The sequence below is a fragment of the Schistocerca piceifrons genome, chromosome 2, assembly GCF_021461385.2.
Source record: "Schistocerca piceifrons isolate TAMUIC-IGC-003096 chromosome 2, iqSchPice1.1, whole genome shotgun sequence".
In the NCBI taxonomy this organism is placed as follows: domain Eukaryota; kingdom Metazoa; phylum Arthropoda; class Insecta; order Orthoptera; family Acrididae; genus Schistocerca; species Schistocerca piceifrons.
In genome coordinates, this window is record NC_060139.1 from 713,331,028 (window position 1) to 713,343,762 (window position 12,735).

General features: G+C 43.1%; 1 protein-coding gene across 1 annotated transcript in view; it reads left to right on the top strand.

The window, feature by feature from the left end:
• Positions 1–12,735, top strand: part of LOC124776197 (succinate dehydrogenase [ubiquinone] flavoprotein subunit, mitochondrial) — a 102,100-nt gene that overhangs the window by 47,011 nt on the left and 42,354 nt on the right. The window contains exon 6 of the mRNA XM_047251027.1: positions 3,151–3,289. Coding sequence (XP_047106983.1) covers positions 3,151–3,289 — 139 coding nt within the window. The remainder of the gene's footprint in view (positions 1–3,150; positions 3,290–12,735) is intronic.

A 12,735-nucleotide genomic window follows, 5' to 3' on the forward strand; every position in this document is an offset into this window, starting at 1 on the left:
CACAGGATCCACATAGCCCAGCTTTAACCAACACTTTTCGCCTTTTTTCACACCAGATCTCCATTTGCTTTCTAGTTCCCCTTTATCTCTCCCCATATATTTTTATTTTCATTTTCATTCTTGTTACACTTTCCACCTTCTAATACCATGTCACCCTCACAACAACCCCATTAAGTTTTATTTACATTCCCTCCGCAAACATGCCTTTGCCCTAGCCGGATTACACTCCCATATTTTATTTTCTCAGGCTTGCCTGACATTTGGCATTACCCCCAAAGGCCTCACACTTAAAGTTCCCATCTCTGGCTGTAACCCTTCTTTCCATCAGTCCCTAGACCAGTACCAAACTGAACAATCCATTGCCCTCACCCACCTAATCCTTCACCTACACATCAACTCAGACAATGAACACATCCGTCAACCCCTATCCTTAATAAAAGTCCTCAGTCTTTCCTCTCCCACATCCACACCGGCTGTTCAGAGCTTCCTCCTACAGGCCAACTGCAAATTAAAACAGCATGCCACCCTCCACCTCATAAAACTATCCAATCTCCTGGTTTCCCACCTCCAGAAAGGCAACTCACTCACCCTTCACAACCTTTCCAGCAAACCTCAACCTCCTCTCATTGCACACAGACCCAGTCTCTCCCATCTACTCAATCTCCCACTTCCAGCTCCACTCCCCCCAAAACCTCAAAATTCCATTCAACACGATCTGGAACCACAACACCCTAATTCAGTAGTTAACCTTTCCTCCAAACCTCTCTCCCGTTCCGAAACCTCTGTCCTATCCAAAGGCCTCACCTTCAGCCCCACTCCCAGATTCAACCAAACAGCCCTCGTCAAAGATTTACTGTGCTACACTCGTACTCTCTGCTGGAAATATCACTTTGCCACGAAGAAAAATGATCCTAATACTACTCCAAATGATCAAACTCCCCAAGACACTATCCAATTAGAACCCTGCCTGGAACAGTTCTGTCCTCCGTCACAGCGGAACCCACCTCCTCTTCCTCAAAATCACCCTCTCCAAACCTTCCAGGAATTTCTGACTTCCAGCCTTGCCTCTCAATCCTTCTTAAACCTTAATCCTACTCCCAACATCACAACTGCTGAAGCCCAGGCTATCCGTGGTCTGAAGGCTGACTGATCCATCGTCATTCTTCATGATCTGGACTCACAGTGAAGAACAACTCCAGAATTTCCTCTCCAACCTCAACTCCTTTGGTTCCATCAGATTAACCTGGTCCTACTCCAAATCCCATGCCACTTTCCTTGACGTTGACCTCCATCTGTCCAATGGCCAGCTTCACACGCCCGTCCACATCAAACCCACCAACAAGCAACAGTACCTCCATTATGACAGCTGCCACCCATTCCACATCAAACGGTCCCTTCCCTACAGCCTAGGTCTTTGTGGCAAACGAATCTGCTCCAATCCAGAATCCCTGAACTATTACACCAACAACCTGAAAACAGCTTTCGCATCTCGCAACTACCCTCCCGAACTGGTACAGAAGCAAATAACCAGAGCCACTTCCTCATCCCCTCAAACCCAGAACCTCCCACAGAAGAACCACAAAAGTGCCCCACTTGTGACAGGATACTTTCCGGGACTGGATCAGACTCTGAATGTGGCTCTCCAGCAGGGATACGACTTCTTCAAATCCTGCCCTGAAATGAGATCCATCCTTCATGAAATCCTCCCCACTCCACCGCTCCTACCCTTGTAACCCCCCCCCCCCCTCCCCGGTGTAAAACCTGTCCCATGCACCCTCCCACCACCACCTACTCCAGTCCTGTAACCCGGAAGGTGTACACAATCAAAGGCAGAGCAACATGTGAAAGCACCCACGTGATTTACCAAGGTTCTATGTGGGAATGACCAGCAACAAACTGTCCATTCGCATGAATGGACACAGGCAGACAGTGTTTGTTGGTAATGAGGATCACCCTGTGGCTAAACGTGCCTTGGTGCACAGCCAGCACATCTTGGCACAATGTTACACCGTCCGGGTTATCTGGATACTTTCCACTAACACCAGCCTGTCAGAACTCCGGAGATGGGAACTTGCCCTTCAGTATATCCTCTCTTCTCGTTATCCGCCAGGCCTCAACCTCCGCTAATTTCAAGTTGCCGCCGCTCATACCTCACCTGTCTTTCAACAACATCTTTGCCTCTGTACTTCCGCCTCGACTGACATCTCTGGCCAAACTCTTTGCCTTTACAAATGTCTGCTTGTGTCTGTGTATGTGCGGTTGGATATGGGTGTGTGTGCGAGTGTATACCTGTCCTTTATGTTTGTGTTTGTTTGTGTGTCTATCGACCTGCCAGTGCTATTGTTTTTAGATATATTTTTCCCACGTGGAATGTTTCCCTCTATTATATATATAAATCAGTTGACCTCTTAAAGATGAATGGACTTTTAAAAGACTGTCATGTCTTAAAAAATTCTGAGATTGTTAAGAATGAAGCATAGTTGTCGCACATCTGTGACTAGTGGTATTAACCACTGTAGCATGCAGACATACACTGAGTATATAAAATTATGTGGTAAATGACCATTAATTTCATTTGTGATCGTTTGGAATAATGAACATTTCGCCTAAATGTAAGAAGAAAGGTAAAGTCAGCAGTTTGCCTCCAAAAAGTACGTACCACTCCAAATCAACCTGGTTTCTACACATTCAGAATTTCTTTTCTGATAATCTCTGGTGTGTTTAGGGTATGAAATGGAATGAATGTTGTATAGTGTAGTAAGTTAATTCCATGTAAAATTTTCACAACTAATTTTAACAGTTTTGTACATTAAATTTATATAACAGCAACTAGCATTGAAAATTGTGTTTGAGCACCATGAAATGAGCAAAGGCAAATCTTTTTTAAGTTGAACTAAAATACTTCCATCATTCAAATGACTGTACATTTTAGAAAATAACATTTTGACAACTCATGTTTTGAGCACAACAAACAGTCTATCTCTCACTACTCTTCCTCCTCCTCCTCCCCCACCCCCACCCCCTGCCTCCATTTTGTTCTTTTTGTTTGATTACAATTAGATATATCAGGTTTCCCCAAAATATCATAATTTTAAAGAAAATAAACATATATTTGTAGATTTATGAGTTCATTTTCAAATTCTGTTTTAGATACTTGCAACTGGAGGATATGGACGTGCATATTTTTCATGCACATCAGCACACACATGCACGGGGGATGGTACAGCTATGGTGTCCCGTGCTGGGTTGCAGAATCAAGACTTGGAGTTTGTACAGTTCCATCCCACAGGTATGTTTCATCATACTGGAACTGAAGTGGTCCATTGATACTCATTGATAAAAGAATTATCTCCAGGAACTTAAACCTCAAGGAAAAGAATTCTCATGTAAATAATTCCTGATATCCCACCAACAGACATTTAGTGTAATAAAATTTGTTCTGTGCTGCAAATTTCTTTACAGCCAGTGTGCACCCACTACACTAAAAAATGTTATAGTATTTCCCACCTTTAGAATTTTGCCAAATACTAGCTTCTATTAAAAACGTAGGAGAACATGCCCAAACTCGCTTGTAAAAGTGTAATCAAAAAGAAAGGGAAGAAAAACAGTAAGGAATGGAGGAGGAGGGTGTAGGAGGACTTCAACATAAACAAGGAATGAGGGAAGAAAGAGTGCGAATACAGGGTCTGACCTCTGGAATGGGTGGGAAATGCGCTCAGAATTTGGGTTTATAAATTTAGTATCTACAGAGGTGTGATAATGCAACTTCACTGTATGGTCATCGCGGATAATTCATTGACTGACGGTGGCTCGATAATAACCAGATATCAGAGCTATGTGAGAGGGAAATGAACTCACTGTGCAAGTTGATCTAGCAAAGAATCCAAACTCGTGTAAAGACAAGCACAGGTAGAACTCATCACGCAGCTGATGCAGATAGTTAACGTCTAAGCACTTGGCACAGTACATGGCATGATACACAGGGTGAGGTGTGTTGTGGTCAAACTCCAAGTAGGCACTGGCTAGCCTGGCCTACTGCAACCCCCAGGTAAACACTTCTGTCAGTAGGTCTGCTCATACAGTATTTTAATAATAATAATAATAATCCTAGTGGCACAGCTATGAAATTTACATCTTTGTTGTCACAAATATTTGGCTGTTTCTCCTGAACATGTTAACATTTGTGAAGTTGTGGTTGCTGTGGGACCTGCGAACACAGCTGCATTTGTCTGAATACATATCAGATTTCTCTTCTGTACTGACGTGAAAATGTTAAAATGTCACTTGCTTCTAGACATATCGTAGGCTTGCCGCTCTCTCATTGCATAGAAATAGCAACTTACATGCCATCATTCGTTCCCGTCATACGTCACCGTGAGTGTCCACAACATTATGGCGAGAAATTTAGGTATACCATTAGCCCCCATCTAGACTTTTGCTGTCTCTTGCCAAAATGCTGTTGTTGAGAATTTGTACAATTTTAGTCGGTTCAGTTCCGACTATGAATGGATTCAGACAAACTGCAGTTAAATGTGGTAGCTGTTCCTAAAAAGCCAAAGTACGTGATATAGATTCACGTGTTTGGCAACATGATGCATGATGTAATTTTCTGCCCGCTCACTACATACTTTCCCGCACTCCTCTAGTTCTCAACCAAGTTGGTATCACTGTTCCCCCCCCCCCCCCCTCCAACCCTTCTATACTCCTGTGCTTGAGCAACTGTAGAACGTGGACTGCAATATCTTCTATGGTGAAGTCATATGCAAGAACGGCAACTAATACATAAATGAAAGATCACAATTACAACTCAGTCTGATTCTTCGACTTTTGCTTGTTTCATGATCTACTGATGGACCTTGCCGCCATAAGTTAATCTGACAGCAATTATAGTCAGTTTGATATGAATGATTTCATTTATTAGACATTTCATTCTCGATTAATCTTCTTTCTTGTTCTACATGAATGTCACTATCATGTTCTGAAACTAATTAAAAGCTGGTAACATTTTTTACTCAGAATTCTAATAGATGAGCAGTGACTGAACTTTTCAGTTGCAACGCTCTTAGTAAATCTTTACAGTCTCCCATAATCAAATAAAATATTGGTCTAAGTTCATAATAAGGTAATGTTTTTTGGAGGACAACATTTCCACTGTGAGGGTTACCTTTACTTAGAACTTTAATTGCAAACCTGTTCAAATATAACAACACATTGCTAGATGATAGAATGTAGTGCTATTTCCTTCTGTGTTTCACAAAATTGTCAAATTTTTAACCAGAGCAATTGAATGTTGTTAGTGGCTAGTTCATAGTTTCTCGCACATCCCTTGAATTCGTGCTGCACGAATCAAATGTCGCACAGTAGTTCAAGCAATGTTGATACAGTATTGAGCGTTTTGGCGTATCAAGAAATTTTGAACCTCTTCAAACATAAGTATCATTTACCCAGATATGTACTTCAGAATTCTTCAAAATGAATCTGCATGTGACCTCAATATCCAAAGCTTCATCTGTAAAGGAGATGACACCTGTGTACTCTGTTATACAATGTAAAAATGTCAACCTCGACAGCAATATTTTAATCTGTGAATATAAGACTATCCTGTATTTTCTGAATGACGAGTTTGGGAAAAAGAAATCCTCATATTATAATTGGGTAAGTACAGTACTGTGTGTCCTGTGTACCCTCTATGGAAGGTTTCCACTCAAGCTCATCTGTATCCATCATGATGTCTGCTGCCAGAGATACTCAATCCCTCCCCCCTGAAAAATCTATTAGGGCCGAGACTTACCAGGCATGGGCTGTGATCTCTAGCACAGAACTGGAGAGGCCTCTGGAAGACATGACAGTGGACCAACCACCATTGGAGCCAAAACTGATGGCACTAGCTCTGCTGAGAGGGCATGGAAGTTGCAGCAAGTAGAGGTGATGCCACCTCCATTGGCATGGGGGGAGGGGCTGGAGGATGGAAATAACTCCATGGGTTTCTCGTCAGAGGTGCAGGTGCATCACTGCTGACCTTTGTGACTCACCATGACACCCACCAGATACCTCTGCCTCTGGTTGAAGGACCAGGTCCAGATGACATCCCCTGGAGGAAAACACAGTGGTCCATGGTCGACCATGGCATGTGACTCAGGGTGCAGCATATCAAGGAGACCCAGTGGATGGCGCCTATGTAAATGTTCCACTGGACAGCAACTGTTGACTGCCATCACATAGTATGTTGCCTGAAAGCTTGACAATGCATCATCATGGGAAGCAATAGACAGGAACTTCTTCATTTGGGTCTTAAATATGTGCACAAAGCTCTCCACCTCTAAATTAGACTTTGGGTGAAATGGTGCAGTAGTCAGATGCTGGATACTGTTGTGAATGCTAAAGTCCTCAAATCCCGTGACACAAAGTGCCAACCGTTGTTGGGTGCAGGGGGATATCTCAGGGGCAAAAATAACCGAGACTGCATGAGCTGTGGTAGTTGACAACATGGAGGATAGCTTGGCTACATACACAAAACTAGACAATGCATCAACCATCAACCACTGCATGCTACCCAAAAAGGGTGCTGCAAAATCACAGTGTACCATGTCCCATGGGTGCTCTGGGACTGGCCAAGGAGAGAACTGGTGCAGCAGTGCTGCCAGGTTCTGTGCACAAGCCCTGCAAGAACTCACTAGATGTTTGATGTCGCAGTCAATTACCGACCAGTAGATGTGATGTTGCACCAATGCCTTCACATGAGTCATACCCCAGAATGACGCATGTAACAACTGGAGTATGCAAGGACGCAACACTGGGGGAATGACCAAAAAACAACATTGCTCTTGTGTGGCAAGCTTGAGAACCCCACTGAACTACATTGAGCTGACCATGTAAGAGGAAAAACACGTGACACACCAGATCTGCACCAGAAGAGATGTGCTCTGGCCAACCCAACAGAACCATCAAGACAAAATTGCAGAAAAGCACGTCAGTGGCCATGGCAGTCATGAATTCGAATCCCATCAGCAGAAATTCTGAGACAGTTTTCTGCAAGGCCTCTTCTAATATGAACTCAAAAACCTCTGGACAATCAAAATCCAGATGGAGTCCCACCAATAGCCGCAATAGTACATCAGCATTGCATGTTGGGCAGTGGGGTAGTAATGAATGCAATAACCATAGTTATTGAGAAAGAGGTTCCACTGCTGCAAATGGTTGGCAGTCATATCCGACAACTTGGAATGAGGGCAAGTGAGGAAACCAATGGCTTGTTGTCAGTGAGGAGGAGCCACCTTTCCCCATAAAGAAAGACGTGGATTCCTTAACCCTAAAAATAATAGCTAGCACCTCCTTTCCCATCTGCGAATATTTACAGTGAACAGCAGGAAGCATCTTCGATGCTTGGGCGATTGGCTGTTCGATGCTGTCTGGTTTCGATGGGACAGGATGGCACCAATGCCATACTGGGACAAGCCACAGACCAAGGTTAAGGGTTTCCCTGGTGTAAAAGAAGCCAGACAGAGCACAAATGCTGCTTGAGAGACAGCAAAGGCCATTGATAATCCTTAGACGAGACAAACTTAATGCCTTTCTGGTGAAGTTGGTTAACCGTGCAGCAGATGTGGGTGGCCGGGGGGGGGGGGGGGGGGGGGGGGGGAATGAATTGAGCATAATATGAAATCTTACCTAAGAATAACAGAAATGCCTTCAGGTTCTTGGACACCGATAGATTGACAATGGCCTTGATGAGGTTGGCCAAGAGGATGAGACCATCTTTTCTAAGCACATGACCCAAAAAAAATGCACCTTCGGGGGAGAAAAAAACTGTGCTTTTCCAACTTGCAACAAGGGCTATTTTCCAGGAGGCTATGAAAAACTGACTGAAAGATTCGTAAATGCTCCTCTGGAGGATGGCCCGCTACCCAGAATTTATCAAAGGGATTGATGCAACAGGGAATGTCCTGAATCAACCACTCCAAATACCATTGGTAAATTCACAGCTCAGACAAGATTCCTAAAGGCAAACAAAAGTGATAAAGCCCAGATGAGCTGTTGATGACGGGGAATATCTGAGAGACAACGTGCAACGACAGCTGCAGGTAGGCCTCACGCAAAACGATATGTGAAAAATAATCCCCCTCTTGCAACAACGGCACCAACAACTCCACTCACTGTAGAATCTGATACGAATGCCCAACACATTGTGCATTGGACCAACTGTTCAAAATCACCACAAAGGTGCATGGCCCCATTGGACTTTCTGAATCACTACCAAAGGGGTGGCCATTTGACTTGAAGTATGAGAAATGATGCCATGATTTGCTAAAGCTGCAAGTCAACATTTACCTTGTGGTCATGGTAAAGGGAATGGGGCGGGATGATAAAATTTGGGTACCACTGACAGCTTGAGAGAAATGTGCCTCAAAATTTTCTACACTCCCCAGGGTATTAAAGAGAGGGCTGTAGGACTGCAGTAAGGAGTTCAAATTATGAATCGGAACAGATTGAGACACTTAAATGCACTTTGTCAATGATCTGGAAGCCAGAAAGAGAAAATGCATCGAGCCCAAAGATATTTTGTGCCAGCAGTGAATTGACACTAACAAGGTAAGTTGTTGTTTCACGTTCTTATAACACGCGGAGGTGGACAATTGCTCCTGCAAGGTAATACACTGTTTACATTACGGCACAACCTGATGGAGTGGATATTGCAATCCCAGGCACTCAGAAAGCCTATACGTATCTAAATTAAGTAGGCTGACTGTTGCTCCCATGCCTACCTGAAATTTGACCAGCCACCCATCCAATTCCAGCATCAATAAAATACGCTAGGGCTTCATGTGCAGGACATCAGAGACAACCCCAGAGTCCATTGAAAACACCAGATCATCCGATGACTGACTCATTGCCCATCGACTGTCACAGTTGACAAATGACTTAACTGCTGGTGCATCCAACACACAGCCTCCCTGTGTATTGGGTACATGCAACAAATGGCAATTGTGACAGGATCATTGGTTTACCCCAGTGAGTGGAAGGAGAATGACACCCCTGGCAAGAATTGACACTGAGTGGCATGAACCTGTCAATCTCGGCAGTCAGGGAAGGGCAGCATCGCAATGCCATCACATTGGAATCGTCAACTGCAGGAACACTCGGCAACTCGATGGGAGGCGAAGCCACTGGGGACATCCCTGGGGTCACTGGGACTGTCTACCATTGCACACCCAATTGAGCTACCTGCCAATTATCAGAAAGGATGCCCCTTGCCACTGCCATAAGTTCATGCAATTCTGTAATTTGGGCAGCTTCAGCTGAAGAAGGGTTGGATAATGTCAATAACCTAGTCTGATCTTTGCAGTCAGGAGCTAACTAAAACTAACATTCCAGTCAGCAAGTCTGCACAATATATCCTTTATTGTATGATTATATGATAGCGGAACAAACACTGGCAGCAGTTACTTCTGTAAAATATCTGGGAGTAATGCATACGGTAAGATTTGAAGTGGAATGATCATATAAAATTAATTGTTGGTAAGGCAGGTGCCACGTTGAGATTCATTGGGAGAGTCCTTAGAAAATGTAGTCCATCAACAAAGGTGGTGGCTTACAAAACACTCGTTCAACCTATACTTGAGTATTGCTCATCAGTGTGGGATCCATACCAGGTCGGGTTCACAGAGGAGATAGAGAAGATCCAAAGAAGAGCGACGCGTTTCGTCACGGGGTTATTTGGTAAGTGTGATAGTGTTACGGAAATGTTTAGCAAACTCAAGTGGCAGACTCTGCAAGAGAGGTGCTCTGCATCACGTGTAGCTTGCTGTCCAGGTTTCGAGAGGGTGCGTTTCTGGATGAGGTATTGAATATATTGCTTCCCTCTACTTATACCTCTCAAGGAGATCACGAATATAAAATTAGAGATATTTGAGCACGCATGGAGGCTTTCCGGCAGTCATTCTTCCCGCGAACCATACGTGGCTGGAACAGGAAAGGAAGTAATGACAGTGTCACATAAAGTGCCCTCCGCCACACACTGTTGGGTGGCTTGTGGAGTATATAACTGCCCAGAGCACATGTGGTGCTGACTAAACTGCAACTGCACTGCCACCAAATGGGTTTGATACTCACAATACTGCATACCAACCAACAAAGCTCATCAGATGGAAGTGCCTCAGGCTCAGTGTAGGGCTTCAAATTTTGGACTACAATAAGGCAGCCTTATCAACTGGTTCAACGAGACATCTTACCTGGCAATGCAGCAAGAACTGGCACAGTAAATGGAACAGCGGGCACCTGCCCCACGCCCCCTTCACCCCCTCAAAAACAATTCTGCATTCTGGTATTCATTGCCTGCATCTGCCTGCCCTTTGGTTGGCTGAACTGTTCTTGCCAGCATTGTAGAAATACTGGGACCACACTGCCCAAAAGAGCAATAGGGAAAGGGAAAGTAAATGTAGGAGTCCTGACATATGTAAGTACGTCTTTCATTGCCACTTAGTATCTACACAGGCATGACAATGCCACTTCTCACAATTCGTGCGAATACTTCAGACTGATGGTGGTTCATTAATAGCCAGGGAACAGGACTCTGTAAGAGGGAAATGAACTCACCATGTCAGTCAAAATGTGGAAAGCAGTGCCCAAACCCAAGTAGAGACGAGCATGGAAAAAAACGCGGCATCCAGCTGGCATGGACGGCTAGCAACTTATACCAATATTTATTGGACACCTTAATAGGTTTTATTATTTCCATCCTATTTTACCGTTAAAAACAGTATAAATTATTCTTAAGTGGAAAGCCTACACAAACAGTATTGTCAGGTGTCTTTGAAAAGATATTCACTATCAGTATTAATTCAACTATGTGATACTGTACTGACACGGAGATGAATAGGATATGTAGGTGAACGCTTAGATATGAAGGTCATTAATGGAAGAAAATATACAGTCAAGAGTGTTAGTTCATGGTTCAGTTCACAATCAAGTTGATGCTCTGGATAACTGAAATGACTGCTACATCAGAATTTCTGTGTCATTTATAACTGCATTTTGATTGTGAGTGGTATTACTTTTCTGTTTGTAATAGAGTATTTATCAAGAAGAATGAGCAAATTCACATATTTGAATTAACATTACACACTACCTTCTCATATACATTCATACCTTTATTGCCACCCTCCTAGTCTTTTACTGTACCCTTCCTTTATCTTCTCCTTGTTTTATTATTATTATTATTATTATTATTATTATTTCATTGTATCATCTCCAATCCAGTCCACAGTGAACACCTCTCTTCCAACTTCCCCTGTGCCACAAAAAAGGACTTCTGTTGTAATGTTTTTTTCCAGGTGGCTGCTCTGTGGTATGAAGTGAAGTGGGGGGTGGTTTGAAAAGTTCTCGGAATGGAATAGAAAAAAGTACTTACATTGCTGAAACACTTTTATTTTTCAATGTAGTTTCCTTGTTGATTAATGCACTTGGTGCAACGATATTCCAGTGTCTTGATCCCATCTTGGAAATGACTTTACTCCAGGCCTGCAAAATAGTTGTAAACTTTGGCCATCAGTTCTTCGTTTGAAGTGAATCTTCATCCATCAAGAAAACTTTTAAGCTTTGGGAAGAGATGGAAGTCTGACAGAGCCATGTCATGTGAATAAGGCGGGTGTGGCAACAATTTCTACATTCGTTTGTGTAATTTTACCATGGCGATGGCACACGTGTGCCGGCACGTGTTGTCATGATGGAAGATGATTTTCTTCCTTGGTAAACATGGCCTTTTTTCGCGTATCTGTTTTTGCAGTTTGTCCCAAAGGTTAGCATAATATTCTCCAGTAATTGTTTACCCAGTGGGGAGATAATCTACAAACAGAATCCCCTTCGCATCCCAGAACACTGATGCCATGACCTTTCCCGCCAAAGGAATTGTCTTTGCTTTCTTTGGTGACAGAGAATCAGCATGTTTCCACTGCTTTGACTGTTGTTTTGTCTTTGGGGTATAGTAGTGCACCCAAGTCTTGTCTGTTGTCACAAACCGATGCAAAAAATCTTGTTCGTTTCTCCTAAAATGGGTCAAACATTGTTGCGAAATGTCCATTTACATGCGTTTTTGATCCAGCATCGAAAGTCATGGCATCCATCTTGCAGATGATTTTTTCATTTCTAATTCTTCAGTTAAAATGTGATACACCCTTTCAGATGACATCTGGCAAGTGTGAGCAATTTCATGCGCTTTCAATCAGCGATCCTCAATGACCATTTTATTAACTTTTGCAATGATTTCCGTTGTAGTGACTCATCTTGGGTGACCACAGCACGGATCATCATCTAAGCTCTCCAGTTAAATTTAAATTCGTTTGTCCTCATGCAACTGTTGAATATGAAGGAACAGAGTCCCCTAATGTATTCTGGAAATCGGCATGAATATCCTTTGGTTCACATCTTTCCTTATGAATCTCGTTTTTTTTTATTTGTTATTTTTGTTTATTTTTATTTATTTATTTTTTTCCATCTTTGAAAATCACCTACGTGGGAACAACAGAGCCACGTCGCTGCCATAGCTCTCTTCCAAGACCACTGACGTGGCGTGTGTTTATAGGCAACAAACAGTCCAATGAATATCACGTGAACAACTCGTTGTGCTAGCACTGACCTCTCATGGTGATTCCAAGAACTTTCAAACCACCCTCGTAACATATGCAACTTTTTTTTTACTTGCACCCTACAAATTTTTTGCTAAAAGTGCCAAGTGTTGTT